This window comes from Rana temporaria, chromosome 1 (genome assembly GCF_905171775.1).
Source record: "Rana temporaria chromosome 1, aRanTem1.1, whole genome shotgun sequence".
NCBI lineage: Eukaryota > Metazoa > Chordata > Amphibia > Anura > Ranidae > Rana > Rana temporaria.
In genome coordinates this window covers 284,564,234-284,580,172 of record NC_053489.1, presented here as the reverse complement: position 1 = coordinate 284,580,172, position 15,939 = coordinate 284,564,234, and the positions used below count along the sequence as shown (strand labels likewise).

The following is a 15,939-nucleotide window of genomic DNA, read 5'->3' as shown; positions in this document are numbered from 1 at the left end:
TCCACAACCATTTATTCATAAATCCTTCAGTTTATAGTCCATATAAAAAGATTATAGCAATGTGAAAGGTTGTGTAGCCATAAAATGTCCATCCACAAATCAAAGCCACCACAAGGGGATTAGAAGCAAAATTCAGCAGGAACTACGGAGTATAAAAGAGAGGAGAGGCGCCTCTAAGTGTAACAATATGTCGCTAAATGTTGTACCTTCATTAAATGTAACCATATTGCTACACTAATACCGCGTACACACGATCGGACATTCCGACAAAAAAACGTGGATTGTTTTCCGACGGAATGTTGGCTCAAACTTGTGTTGTATACACACGGTCACACAAATGTTGTCGGAAATTCCGAACGTCAAAAATTAAGTTCAATCAGCAGTGCGGCTCTTCTGCTTGATTCCGAGCATGCATGGATTTTGGTGCGTCGGAATTGCATACACACAATCCTAATTTCTGACAAGAACTTTTGTTGTTGGAAAAATTGAGAACCAGCTCTCAAACATTTGTTGTCGGAAATTCAGACAGCAAATGTCCGATGGAGCATACACACGGTCGGAACATCCGACCAAAAGCTCACATCACACATTTGTTGTCGAAAATTTGGATTGTGTGTACGCGGCATTAGAGTTGTGACATGACGCTACTTGTATATCAAGTCAAAATGTATTGAAATATTTTGCTTGTCTTGCAAAACACTCTCAAACCAAGTTACTCTCAAACCAAGGTTGTACTGTATATGCTGTATTGTAAAATTGTGATCAGTTTTATTAATAAACACTTTGACAAGAACCTGTGTTGGGTGTAATGAACGGCCCTGTAGAAAATGTGTGTTGTTAATCGAATTAGGTAAAAACTACATTTATTTTTGCAACTTGTTTTGTTTAGCCTATGCAGTGGCCATCTTGATGTCCAAAACATTCTAAAGCATAAGGTTAAACTGGGACTTGGGACTGGTAAGCAAAAAACTTTTTTATAATTTTTTCATGTATTGAGTTGTATAATAAGCTAAATAAAAAGTGAGTAGATAAAAGCTAAATGTGTGAAGAAAACTTAGCTCCAGGCAAACAACTAAATACACATATGAAATACATCTGTGAGAGCTGTTTTACATGTCAAATCTCTGTCCTTCAAGTTTAGAGATTAAACAGATTTGCCACCAACACAATTCTATCCTCCTCTATCTGGCAGAGGAGGAGAGACGATTTTGCTCTACCTCAGTTAAGTAACTTTTAAAAGGAATGCCCATCCCTCAGTCTGTAACTGGAAAGCAAAGGAGAAGTAGCGTGTAAGCAGGTTGTATCAGTGCTGATTCAGTGAGTTAGTGGCTGGCCCAGGCTGGAGTAAAGGGTAAAGTTATGCATGCTCAGTTCCTGGACCTTTCGGTCCCAGACAGCCCACCTGTAGTATAAAAAGGGGAAAGGCCAAGATCCAGGGGTCTTGCTCTTGGTTGATTCTGTTCCCGCTCTTCGATCATGGTACTGTGAAGCCTCGTACACACGGCCGAGGAACTCGACGGGCGAAACACATCGTTTTGCTCGTCGAGTTCCTTTTTAGGCTGTCGTGGATCTCGGCGAGCCAAATTTCTCCATTGCCGTCGATGAAAAAGAACACACGCTTTATTTTTGGCTCGACAAGATCCTCGACAGTTTCCTTGTCGAAAAGTGTACACACGACCGGTTTCCTCGGCAAAAAAAAACAAAAAAAACAGCAAGTTTCTTGCTGTTTTTTGCCGAGAAACTCGGTCGTGTGTACGAGGCCTCACTGCTCTGCCTTAACCGAGCCTCGTTTTGAAATCAAAGTTAAAATCATTTTTCTTTTGCTAGAAAAACTATTTTTATATGCGCGACTGCATGCGAGCTCGGCGGGACAGGTCGCTTTACATTTTTTTCTTATGTATTTAACTTTTTAATTTTAAAATTTTACACTGTCTTTTAAAAGAATAAATAAATTGGGTCACTTTTATTCCTATTACAAGGAAGTAAACATCCCTTGTAATAGAAAAAAAGCATGACTCTTTAATGTGAGATCTGGGGAATTAAAAAGACATCAGATCTCAAATTTACACTAAAATGCAATAAATAAATTAATGTCATATTTTTTTTTTTTTTACAATTTTTTTTCCCATTTAGGACCATTGGGCGGAAATGACGTTTGACGTCGCTTCTGCCTTCCAATGGTGTGGAGCCGAGAGTGGGGCTTATTTCCCTCACTTGGCATCCAGAGGACCCAATCACCACTGTATCAAGCCTGGTCTGAAATTACTCAAATGGGGTGCATGTGGGGTCTGGCGTATCTAAAGAACCAGGGTCTGTAAACACAAAAGGGTATGAAGCTACACCACTACAAAAGGGTTAACTTGGCAAAGACAAGGAAGAGAAATGCAGTTGCTAAGAGTAACCAAGCACACGTTCGAGACACCAAGCAACCAGTCATTAGGCATTGTACATTGGTGTGGATCATTGCCTGGAGAAAGGAGTGGAAGCTCATGCATAAGGTCTACGCTATGTGGTTGCCGGGACCTCATTCTGTTACTGGGAGTGAGGTAATAGAGGTACATTGGACAAGTGGAGTGGGCGACGGTTCAGCATGTTCCTCCTATTGCAACATCTACCAAGATATAGTGACATGGGACAAGACACTTTTCAGAGGAACTCTGTACTTTAATTATTGCACACAGAAGGCTCATCTCTAAGGCCCCGTACACACGTCCGAGGAACTCGACGGGCAAAACACATCGTTTTGCTCGTCGAGTTCCTTGTGAAGCTGCCGAGGATCTCGGCGAGCCAACTTTCCTCATTGAACAACGAGGAAATAGAGAACATGTTCTCTATTTGGCTCGCCGAGGAACTCGTCGGCTTCCTCGGCCGAACGTGTACACACGGCCGGGTTTCTCGGCAGAATTCAGCTCCGATCGAGTTTCTGGCTAAATTCTGCCGAGAAACTCGGTAGTGTGTACGGGGCCTAAGACGGGAAACTGCCTTAATGTTAGAATGTTCACATGACTGCAGTCTCCACCTGGTCCCGGGCATTGATGAACACGCTCCACAGGAAAGGTACCCCCATGTGCAGGCCAAGTAGGCCTTGACCACAAGCGGACTGAATAACTCACCTGGCACCCTGTTATCTCCCCCAATTAGCATGTTCCTTGTTAGCACAGATTACTGCAGCTCAACTGGCTCTTTGTGTTGGTTATTCAGCAAGTTGATATTGGGTCAAATTCAATTATAGTGTTGCAGAGGAAACTGAAAACAAGAAAATCACTTGGATTAACCTTCTGAGCGGTGTTCCCGAGTCTGACTCGGGGTGAGATTTTTTGGCTACGATCGTTAACCCCGAGTCAGACTCTGGCTTGCCTCGCAGCATCCATAGGCTTGGTTTACTTACCTTGTCCCTGGATCCAGCGATGCCACCGCGCTGTGTGAGCGAGCGGGACCTCGCTCGATTCACACAGTGCCTCTGTGTGCCGCCGATCTCCATTCCCTGCGACGTTACGACGCACGGGAGCGGAGAACGGCGCCAAATTCAAAAAGGTAAACAAACACAATACATACAGTATACTGTAATCTTATAGATTACAGTACTGTATGTAAAAAATACACACCCCCTTGTCCCTAGTGGTCTCCCCAGTGTCCTACATGTACTTTTATATAATAAAAACTGTTCTTTCTGCCTGCAAACTGTAGATTGTCCATAGCAACCAAAAGTGTCTTTTTATGTCAAAAGTGATTTTAGAGCAGCTAGAAAACAGCGATAATAAATTATAATCACTTGCAGAATTGTGCGATAGCGATTTGTGGGGAAATTCGTCATAAAAAAAAAAAATAATGACAGCGACAATTCTGCAACTGAGCAAATTTCAGTGATTTTGAGTTGATTACATTATTGAATAATTTTTATTTTAATTATATTATTATTTGTTATAATTATTTATAATTATTTATTATATTATAATTTATAATTTTTTAAAAAAAAAAAATTCATACCCGGGATGCCTACTAGACTCTTGTTTGGTCAGATTTAAGGGAGTTATTCCTAAGAATTACAGGCCTACAGTATAAAACGCCAAATTTCCTTGCAAATAATGGTACCGCTTTCAGCATCTTTTTTCTGAAATAATCATACCGCCAGGGAGGTTAAATGCCATTTTATACATTTTCATAGTTAGTGAGTAAGGTTGAATAAAGACAATAATCCATCCAGTTCAACCTGTGTAATACGTGTGTCAGTGTCTATAATTTTTCCCATATCCCTGTATGTTCTGTTCTTTAAGATGCACATCCAAGAGTCTTTTAAAAATATCCATACTCCCCACTGCCACCACTCATTCTGGAGGAGAGTTCCACAGCTTTATTGCCATGACAGTGAAAAACCCCTTGCACAGTTTAAGGTTAAACCGCTTCTCCTGCAATCTCATTGTGTGGCCCCATGTTCTCTTAAGCCCTGTACACACGATCGGATATCTGATGGAATCTAATCCGATGTATTTTTTTGTCGGATATCCTATGAAGCTGACTTTCATCAGTCTTGCCTACACACCATCAGTCAAAATCCGACCGTGCCAAAACGCGGTGACGTAAAATACCACGACATGCAGAGAAAAATTAAGTTCAATGCTTCCGAGCATGCGTCGACTTGATTTTGAGCATGCATGGATTTTTGACCGATGGACTTCCACACAGACAATCATTTTTTTCTATCGGTTTTTTATCCATAGGAAAAATTTAAAACATGTTCTATTTTTTTTCACTGATGAAAAACAAACCGATGGGGCCCACACACGATCGGTTTGTCCGATGAAAACAGTCCATTGGTCCGTTTTCATCAGACAAACCGATCGTGTGTACAGGGCTTTACACTCCCTAAGACTGAATCGTTTTTTCCTATGCAGGGATCACCATTGAGGTATTTGTAAATCGCTATCATGTCCCCTCCCAAGCGTCGCTTCTCCAGCGAGAATAAATTCAGTGCTTGTCACTTATTCATTTTGTTGTCCTTTGGACTCTCTCCAGTTCCATTACATCCCTTTTGAGGATTGGTGACCAGAACTGGAAGGAGTACTTCAGATGTGGCCTAACCAGAGCATTATAAAGTGGCAGGGTTATCGTTTTATCCGTGGAGTATATCTCTATTTTTATGCATGCTAAAAATGTCTTCAGCATGTAAATTAAGCGTTTGTGGGGAACTGTATCAAATGCTTTCGCAAAATCCAGATACACTAAATCCACAGGTCTTCCCTGTCTAGATGGCGGCTCACTTCCTCGTAGAATGTTAGCAGTTTGGTCTGGCAGGATCGGCCTTTCGTAAACCCATGTTGACTGAGTTCTGAGGACTATCAGGTGTAAGCCATCTGGTCCTGGGGATTTATTTGTGTTAAGTTTATCTAGTCTTTCCTTGACTCCGGACTCTGTTAGCCACAAGGGTATGCTACAAGGGTATGCCCTGTGATGTGTCACTAAACAGTACTGCCACAGTTGATATACACCCCTTTCCTGCTTAAAAACTTAGGAGAAGAAGGTATTTAGTATAGTTGTCTTTTCTTTGTCATCTGTAACCATCCTCGTCTTTTATGTGGGCAACGTGCTCTGATCTTGCTTTTTTACTGTTAATATATAAAAAATTATTTGGATTTTTTTACTCTCCTCCACTATGCATCTCTCGTATTCTTTTTTAGCCACCCTAATTGCGTTCTTACACTTCTTGTTGCATTCCTTGTAATGTTGGAAAGCTGACGATAACCCAACCAATCATATTTTTTAAAGGCCATTTTTTCTCTTCAAAGGGGTTGTAAAGGAAAAAAATGTTTCCCTAAATAGCTTCCTTTACTTTAGGGCAGTCCTCCTTCACTTACCTCATCCTTCAATTTTGCTTTAAAATGTCCTTATTTCTTCTGAGAAATTCTCACTTCCTGTTCTTCTGTCTGTAACTCACCACTCACTTCCTGGTGTGAAGAAAGCCTCTTGAGGGGGGAGGGGCGAGCAGGCAAGTCAGGACACTCTACTTTGCAGATAGAGAAAGGAGCTGTGTGATAGTGGGCGTCCTGACACTCCTGCTCGCCCCCTCCCCCCTCAAGAGGCTTTCTCCACACCAGGAAGAAAGCCTTGCGTTACTGTGTGGAGTTACAGACAGAAGAACAGGAAGTGAGCATTTCTCAGAAGAAATAAGGACATTTTAAAGCAAAATTGAAGGATGAGGTAAGTGAAGGGGGACTGCACTAAGGTAGAGGAAAAGAGATTTCACCTCCAAATACGGAAAGGTTTTTTCACAGTAAGAGCTGTGAAAATGTGGAACAGACTGTTTGCGGAGGTGGTTCTGGCCAGCTCAGTAGATTGCTTTAAGAAAGGCCTGGATACTTTCCTAAATGTACAGAATATAACTGAGTACTAAGATTTGTAGGTAAAGTTGATCCAGGGTAAATCCGATTGCCTCTCGGGGGATCAGGAAGGAATTTTTCTCCTGCTGTAGCAAATTGGATGCTCTGCTGTTTTTTTTTGCCTTCCTCTGGATCAACTGTGGGTTGGGTGTATGGGATTGTACTGTGTTTTTTTTTTTTTTTATGGTTGAACTGGATGGACTTGTGTCTTTTTTCAACCTGACTAACTATGTAACTATTTAGGGAATTTTTTTTTTTCCTTTACAACCACTTTAATGAGGCTTTTTACATTAAGGTTTAGCCACACAGGCTTAAACTTCACTCTCTTATATTTATTGCCCATTGGAATGCACTGTGATACATTTGTTTAATATGTTCCTAATGCATTCCCATTTTTCTTCCATGTTCAATGTTTCTAGGATTTGGTCCCAATTGATGTCATTTAGTAATGACCGCAATTCAAAAAAATTGGCTTGTTTGAAATGTAGTGTTCTTGTTCTACCCTCGTGCCTCCTTTTTCTATGATTTACACTAAATGTGATCATCCTATGATCGCTAGATCCCAAGTTGTTCAGTATTTCCACATCTGAGATCATACTTGGATCGTTCGTAATTAATAGATCTAGTTGGGAAATTCACCAAATGACAGGCCTTTAATGAGTAAGCTGTCCCCTCTGTCCAGTCAATATGGGGATAATTGAGTAATAAGTCCCCCATTATGATGACATTTCCCTGTCTCACTGCCTTTTCTAACTCTGATAGTAGGTCCAGCTCCACCTCCTCCTTTAGGTTGGGGGGCCTATAACATACCCCCAATATTAATTTCTAACTTACTTCTTCTCTTTGAAGTTCTACCCACACTGATTCCACCTCCCCTTATCCCATTCCCAATGTCACTCCTCTCTACCACCCTTGCATCATTTTTGACATATGGACATACCCCTCCCCCTCTTCTACCTTCCCTGTTCTTCCGATACAAGGAATACCCCTGGATATTTGCCATCCAATCGTGTGAGCTGTCAAACCAAGTTTATGTTATTCACACAAAGTCTAAGTCTTGTGTGAGAGCAGCTCCAGTTCCTCCATTTTGTTAGCTAGGCTCCTAGCATTTGTGTATATAGTACGCCTCTCAGCGTTGTATGAGTGCATATTATTTTTTTCCTTATGTTGCTTCTGGTTTTGTATTAGAATTGTCCACACATTCACCCCGGGATTAGATGTTACAGCTGTATTATCACTGCTGACTTCACTATTACCCTCTGTCCTTTGCTCACTGCCAGCTATTGCGTCCTCTGACCCCCCATACCTTGTTTAAAAGCCCCTCCAACTTGGTGGCCATCTTTATTTTCAATAGAGCTGCACCATCCCCATTAAGGTACAGCCCGTACCCTTTGGGAGTTACCCTTTGATAAAGTCACGTGAGCAGTGACGCAACACAACGCAACGCGTCAGTAAAAGAGCCGGGTGTCATCACTTCCGGTCGCGGGTGTCGTCACTTCCGGGTGTCGTCACTTCGACTACAGAAAATCTCCCCTTTTCCTTATCTCCATAACATAAGAGGGAAGAGTTTTGTAGTCTAGCAGACAACAGTAGGAAAACAAAATGCGGCTCCAGGTGAGTGATGAAACCAGGTAGGCTGGGGAATGGACTCCTCCCATGGGTGCTAGCCTTGGCTCGCCAGCTATGCAATTTGGATAACAGGAATGGATGGCTGCACACCGAGGTAGAGATGAATCTCTTTATTGTAAAATATGTTACATGTAGACGCGTTTCACACAGCAACGCTGTGCTTATTCATTAACATTTAGCAGACAACAGTGCTTGGGATCTCAGTGCAACAGAGGCAGTGTTGTCAGTCAACAACAGGAAATTAGATGCTCACTAGATTTCTGGCAGGTCATCAAGCATTTTTTTCACACTACCAACAAGAAACAAAGCATGGGGAAACATGCATGTATTCCAGAGGTGTATTGAATATGTTTTACTTTGCCCAGACATACACTTAAGTAATACCAGACAAAATCTTGAACCTTTCCTCTCTGTCGAAAAAAACAAAAAAAAAGGGTTTGGCTAGAGTTCCACTTTATATTTTTAGGGTATCAAAATAAATTTCAATGTAATATCTCTGAAATTTAAGTGAAACAAGTAAAGGAAAATAAGATCTTTGTTTAAAAATATAATGTGTTAATGATTAAACGATTTGTATTTTAACAGATATGGCTGGAGGATATTCTACATCCTTACTTGACACCATCCGAAAAGCAATAGAAACTTCGAAAATTCTTTTCATGGAGAAGCAAAAGAAACAGAAGGAAAACAATGTTATAGACACATTCCAGAAAGGGAAAATGGACACAAATTCGATCAACTCAAATGGCAAAAATAGCACAATGGAAATGGAAGCTAATCATGTTTTAAGTATCAAAGAGGCATTCCGACTTGCCACTCTTGGTGGAAGTGAAGGTCAGCGCTCAGCTTAATAGACAGACATTTCATTCCACTATGTAAAATGATACTGCACGTGCACATGCGCAACAATTTGGTTTAATCTTTTAAAAGGGAGTCACTGTCAAATCAAAATAGTTTAAATAGTAGCCATACTCAACTAAATAATAGAGAAAGAAACATATCTATCTAAACAGCATTGAAATCTGCGGGACTTGAATACACATTCTGAACAGGTACATCTATTTTTATACAGAAAATGTTTGATGACCCATGCAGCTTTGGGACTATAGATTTTTTTTTTAAGAATGTTGGGTTAGTCTTTAAGTCAATAAACTGAATATACATACTACATGCTCAAACAGGATAAAAAGAGTTTTGATGGAAAGAGAAATGCTGCTTTTAAAGTACTGTATTTATTGGCGTATAGCACTCACTTTTTTACCCTGAAAATAGAGGGTAAACTGTGCCTGCGTGTTATACGCAGGGGGCTGTGGAAAGTTTTTTTCCTGAAACTTCCCTATTAAAGTTAGGGTGCGTGTTATACCCCTGTGCGGTACGGTATATGGATGGTAATGAAGCCCCCAAATGATAAGCTCTAAGCACACACTATGCACCCCATGTAGTTATAACAAAAGATACCCAGCCCTGGCCAGTAAATTATCCATAACCTGGGTCATGTTACATTAGGCTTTTGGAAGTTACTGTTATTATAGTAATATTACAGTACCTTTAGAATCAATGGGCCAGATTCACAGTGGAGATACGACGGAGTATCTCCTGATACGCCGTCGTATCTCTCAGAGTATCTATGCGACTGATTCATAGAATCAGTTACACATAGATATCCCTAAGATCCAACAGGTGTAATTGTTTTACACTGTCGGATCTTAGGATGCAGTACCGCGGCCGCCGCTGGGGGGAGTTTGCGTCGTAAACCAGCGTCGGGTATGCAAATTAGGAGTTACGGCGATCCACAACGGTTTTTCGCATTGCTAGTCTAGTTTCCCATTGCAAAGTTAGTCGTCGTTTTTGGTGCCTTAACTTTAGTCAGCAAACGTATTGCTGTCTAAAGTATGGCCGTCGTTCCCGCGTCGAAATTTAAAATTTCACGTCGTTTGCGTAACACGTCCGGGAATACGGGATTATGCTACGCGCGTCGCCGTTAGAAAAAATGACATCACTTCGCGCAAAGCACGGCGGGAGTTACGAAACGGAGCATGCGCAGTAGGTCCGGCGCGGGAGCGCGCCTAATTTAAATGACACACGCCCATTTAAATTCCGCGGTCTTACGCCGGAGGCCGCCGGCGTAGTTTTCATCGCAAGTGCTTTGTGAATCAGGCACTTGCGATGAAAACTTGCGGCGGTGTAACGTATCTACGATACGTTACACCGCCGCACTTGTACCTGAATCTGGCCCAAAGTTCCCAAATTTGTGACCACAATATTAATGTCCCCACATATGACATTCCATTGAAAAAGATAGTACATGATGAGAATTGACAACACATTAAAAATAAGCAACTGTACAAGAAATAAACCAAACTTTTCTGACTAAATCCATTAAATGGTCTTTTAAGATGATGTTGCTTATCTGGTACTAGCTAGAACAATAAAATCAGACTCTCCAAAGCTTTAAAAAATAGTAATTTGTGTATCAATATGCATTGATTAACGTATAAGGAACAGTTTTATCAAACCTTAGTTGATTAATCTATTCTGTTGGCACTATATTATCCGTTGCACTTCACATTTTCATCTGATAATGATAATAAAGTAACTAGGAAGGGAACATACTGGCTACAAGCTTTTAGGAATCGAGTACAGAACAATACATACAGTACCATTCGGAACACACGCCTCTCGGTCCAAAACTTTGGCCGCCAAGATTTAAAGTGGAACTAAACTCTCCTATCCTTTTCAGTCAAGGAGGTTGCCATCTTAGCCATTGTTTGATCTGCAACTGCCATAATGCTGCACATGTGATCAGTTATATGACTTCAGCCATTTGATGGTTTGACAATTTGGTTGAAAGAACAAGTAAATGTGACTGTATTTCCAGCATGCTTTTTTTTTTTTCAAATGAATCCAAAAGTAGCTTAGTTAGGCAGTAAGCCCATTACAGTATCTGATGTATAACTATAATATTCTTTAAAACTCTAATACATACATTTAATTCTGATCTTTGTGACAGTAGGTTGTCGTCTTGATTTTTTCACAGCTTTGAGTATTGATCACATAACTGGAAACTTTGAAGTTGGCAAGGAATTTGATGCATTACTAATCGACCCTGAAGCCATAGACAGCCCCTTTGAAGTATTTTCTGATATACCTAAAGAGGTAGTTTTCACCAAAAGTTTTATTCCAGAATATTTGACCGAGATTGGATTTTTTGTTATTGTTGTAATGTTTTAAAGAAAGAAATTACTTATATTTTCAATCTCTTACATTAAAGCTGAAAAATGGGCAAAAATTATTTTTGGCCTTTGCACGGTACAAATAAGTTATCTGTAATGATATGTGCCTCATCTATGGCTGCTGCAGTCTTTGTTACATATCTTACATTTACTGTATTTGCCGGCGTATAAGACGACCCCCTAATTTTCCAGCTATAATTTGGGTTTTGGGATATACTCGCCGTATAAGATGACCCCCTTCCTACTAGTCTGTCTGGAAGCTGAGGGGTAGCCGGAACAACCGCTGACAGGAAAAGCCGCTGACAGGAACAGGCTTTATTCAGCTTTTTTCAAATCGCACTGTGCCCATTACATGCCTCACTGTGCCATTACATGCCTCACTGTGCCATCAACATGCCTCACTGTGCCATTACATGCCTCGCTGTGCCATCAACATGCCTTACTGTGCCATCAACATGCCTTACTATGCCATCCCATGCCTCACTGTTCCATCAACATGTCTCACTGTGCCATCAACATGCCTCACTGTGCCATCAACATTCCTTACTGTGCCATCAACATGCCTTACTGTGCCCTCCCATGCCTCATTGTGCCCTCCCATGCCTCACTGTGCCATCAACATGCCTCACTGTGCCATCAACATGCCTCACTGTGCCATCCCATGCCTCACTGTGCCATCCCATGCCTCACTGTGCCATCCCATGCCTCACTGTGCCGTCAACATGCCTCACTGTGCCATCCCATGCCTCACTGTGCCATCAACATGCCTCACTGTGCCATCAACATGCCTCACTGTGCCATCCCATGCCTCACTGTGCCGTCAACATGCCTCACTGTGCCTTACCTTATTCCTGTACTGCGGGCGTCCATTATTCAAAAGCCGCACCTCCTCCTCGTGCTGTTCCGTGATAGGCGCCTGTGTTTTTCGCCTATCACGGAAGTCCTCTCATCCGAAGCCAAAGATGAGAAGACATCAGTGATAGGCAGAACACCGAACAGAGGCTCTGCTGGGAAGCCAAGTGTTCCGCCTATCATGGAGGAGGAGGCGTGGCTTTTGAATAATGGATCCCCGAGACAGGTACCGGCGTATAAGACGACCCCCGGCTTTTGAGGCAATTTTTTAAGCCTGTACTCATCCTGCAGCCTCATGTAAGCACTGATCAAACAACGCTGGGATTTCTAGTTCAGGTTGCAGTACACTCAGTATACTAATTACTGAGGGTATCTCACTCAATACCTCCTTCATTCATAAAAAGTCTTGCAATCATTTCAACGAATGCAAGGACTTCTTGCTTTGAGGAGGAAGAGTGTGACTTCTATTCACATCTCTTATGCCGCGTACACACGATCGGAAATTCAGACCGTGGATTTTTTTCTGACGGAATGTTGGCTCAAACATGTGTTGCATACACACGGTCACACAAAATTCCGACCATCAAGAATGCAGTGACGTACAACACTACGACGAGCCGAGAAATATGAAGTTCAGTGCTTCCAAGCATGGTCGACTTGATTCCAAGCATGCTTGTTTTTTTGTGCGTCGGAATTGCATACAGAAGATCGGAATTTTGGACAAAAACTTTTCTTGTCGGAAAAATTGAGAACGAGCGCTCAAATTTTTGCTTTTTGGAAATTCTGACAGAAAAAGTTCAATGGACCCTACACGGTCGGAATTTCTGACCAAAAGCTCACATTGAACTTTTCTTGTCGGAAATTCCGAACGTGTGTACGTGGCATTACAATGACAGAGCATGTTGCATTATTTCTCTTACTCTGACATACACAATGATACGCAATATGTGTTGCACAATTATTGTTCACATACATGGCTGTGAATGTGTGTTCAGCAGAAGACAGGAGTGCTTTTAATCTTTATTATTTAAATCTATTTTATCATATTTACATTTTTAAACACGTTTTTTGACTGTTCTGAACCTGAAGTGCACACTTCTAGGTTCACACCCTGCAGAGGACATTGAGGAATGGGTGTGTTGCGAGTATCCAGTTGGCTGTCGACCCTGTATAATGTACATATTGGAAAAGCATATATTTTACTTTTAATTTATTTTTCCTTTTTAAGGAAATGATCCAGAGATTCCTCTATCTAGGTATGTATTGCAATGCTAGATAATTGTATTTAATCATCTAAATAACTGTATTTAATCATCTAAATGATTATATTATTTATGGCTCAGGTATTTATTTATTTTGCAAATATGGCGTCATAGCAGCATTGTAAACAAAGATTATAGAACAGTCCCCTAAGGACCATGGATTGGAGGTGATTGGTGAATATTGCCATCAGAACTGCTTTTTTTTAAAAACCTCCGGGGGGGGGGGGGGGGGGGATTTTGATTTAGCCTGGAGTTGGACTTTAAAGTATTATTTACGGGTTTAATATTTTTTTCAAAAATACTGTCACATGGTGTAGTTCGGGAACACAATTCCAAAAAATGCTGATCTGTGGGAGCGTATCACAAGAACACTGCCCATGTAAAAAGGGACTGTTCAGGCTGCTTGCGCCAATCAGTAGGTAAAGGTTTTAATGGAGGGGATAGCCAGAGTATACCGTATAGTGCTAGGCTCTGCTTACCAACAGCATGGGATGTGTGGCCAAGCTTAATGGCTTTACACGGCTAGCCAAGGGTAGGATCATGGACCATATTAAAATGGCTAGGAGGCAGCAAGACACAACTTGGTCCATCAGCTGGCAGAGAAAAATAAAGCACTTTCATGTTTTGTGTTTCTTAAAGATAAATATAATGGCTTATTAGGTCAGCTAAATCTTTAATCGTGCCATGGGACTTTCTCTTTTTTGTTTTCTTGGACAGCTTGGGGTGGTTTAAATCACCTTCTTCTTATACAGGTTATTGTGGCAAAACCACACTTGTGCAACAGCCCATCTTAAAGCGGGGGTTCACCCTTAGAGGGCACTTTCCCCCTTAGATTCCTGCTTGTTTTTACTAGGGGAATCGGCTATTTGTTTTAAAATATGTGCAGTACTTACCCGTTTACGAGATGCATCCTCTCCGTCGCTTCCGGGTATGGGCTGCGGGAATGGGCGTTCCTTCTTGATTGACAGTCTTCCGAGAGGCTTCCGACGGTCGCATCCATCGCGTCACGATTTTCTGAAAGAAGCCGAACGTCGGTGCGCAGGCGCAGTATAGAGCCGCACCGACGTTCGGCTTCTTTCGGCTACGAGTGACGCGATGGATGCGACCGTCGGAAGCCTTTCGGAAGACTGTCAATCAAGAAGGAACGCCTGCTCCCGAAGACCCATACCCGGAAGCGACGGAAGAAGATGCAGCTCGAAAACGGGTAAGTACGGCTCATATTTTAATACAAATAGCCGATTCCCCTAGACCGAACGAGCAGGAATCTAAGGGGAGAAAAAAAAAAATTTAATACATGGGTGAACTCCCGCTTTAATCTGCTAATATTTATTTAAAAGGTGTATGATCTCCATGGAACTTTTAACTAACAAGTATCATCATCCAAATTTTGTTTTTTTCCAGGTGATGACAGGAACATCAAGGCTGTTTATGTGGCTGGAAGACGCGTGGTGCCTTTTCTTACCAATGCTTAGGGCTCTATTTATAAAACATTTGTTGGATGAATGTCACAAGCATTCTTCCAGGCTTCACTCATTTTTCACCATATTTTCTCTAATATTATGACGTCATATAATCATCATCTCCATCTAGTGGTCAAAATGCAGTATATATTTTTTAAAACACCTCAATCAGAAAATTAGACCATGTGGGCTTACATACATTTAAAGATAATTGCATAGTTCCTGGCCTCCCCCACTTCCATATTTACCCCTCCTTACCTTATCTCCTGTCTCAGGTGGGTTTCTCAGCTACCTCATGTCTGGCTTATCCCTCCCTTATTCTCTTCACTTCTGTTACACTCTCTGGTCTCTCTATACCTCTCTCGCCCCTCTCTAATCCTCTCCGCCTACTCTAGTCCAGCTATAGAATTGCCCATACCCTTTACATGCTACTTTCCTCTACCACAGTATAGTCCCCTATCCAGTTCTTCCTTATCCACTTGTCTAGGACTCTTTTTTACACTGGGCGTTGGCAGTAAAGCTTCGCTAGTTTTAGCGGCGCATTACCACTGTTATAGCAGCGCTTTTTGGCCACTAGCGGGATGTTTTAAACCCCCGCTAGCGGCCAAGGAAAGGGTTAATAGCACCTGTTTTGCAGCGCTGTCAACGCACTTTGCAGGCGCTTCAGCTTCATTATTTCAATGGGCAGGGGCGGTGGGGGAGCGGTGTATACACCGCTCCCCCAAGATGCTGCTTCAGTGGCGGCTGGTGCTCAACATTTTTGGGGGGGCCGCAAACAAACAGAAAAAAAACAATTGCAGCCTCACTGTGCCTATCAAATGCAGCCACTGTGCCTATCAAATGCAGCCACTGTGCCTATCAAATGCAGCCACTGTGCCCATCAAATGCAGCCACTGTGCCCATCAAATGCAGCCACTGTGCCATCAATTGTCGCCACTGTGCCATCAACTGTTGCAACTGTGCCATCAATTGTAGCCTCTGTGCCATGCCATCAAATGCAGCCATTGTGCCATGCCATCAAACGCAGCCACTGTGCCATCATTTATCGCCACTGTGCCCATCAATTGTCACCACTGTGCCATGCCATCAAACACAGCCACTGTGCCCATTGTCACCACTGTGCCATCAA

The 15,939-nt window shown here is 42.0% G+C and overlaps 1 protein-coding gene across 1 annotated transcript in view; it reads left to right on the top strand.

Moving 5' to 3' along the window:
• Window positions 1–15,527, top strand: part of GDA (guanine deaminase) — a 40,781-nt gene extending 25,254 nt beyond the window's left edge. The window contains exons 9-13 of the mRNA XM_040356441.1: window positions 890–957; window positions 8,589–8,837; window positions 11,041–11,159; window positions 13,317–13,344; window positions 14,752–15,527. Coding sequence (XP_040212375.1) covers window positions 890–957; window positions 8,589–8,837; window positions 11,041–11,159; window positions 13,317–13,344; window positions 14,752–14,822 — 535 coding nt within the window. The 3' untranslated portion in view covers window positions 14,823–15,527. The remainder of the gene's footprint in view (window positions 1–889; window positions 958–8,588; window positions 8,838–11,040; window positions 11,160–13,316; window positions 13,345–14,751) is intronic.
• The last annotated feature ends 412 nt before the right edge of the window (window positions 15,528–15,939 follow it).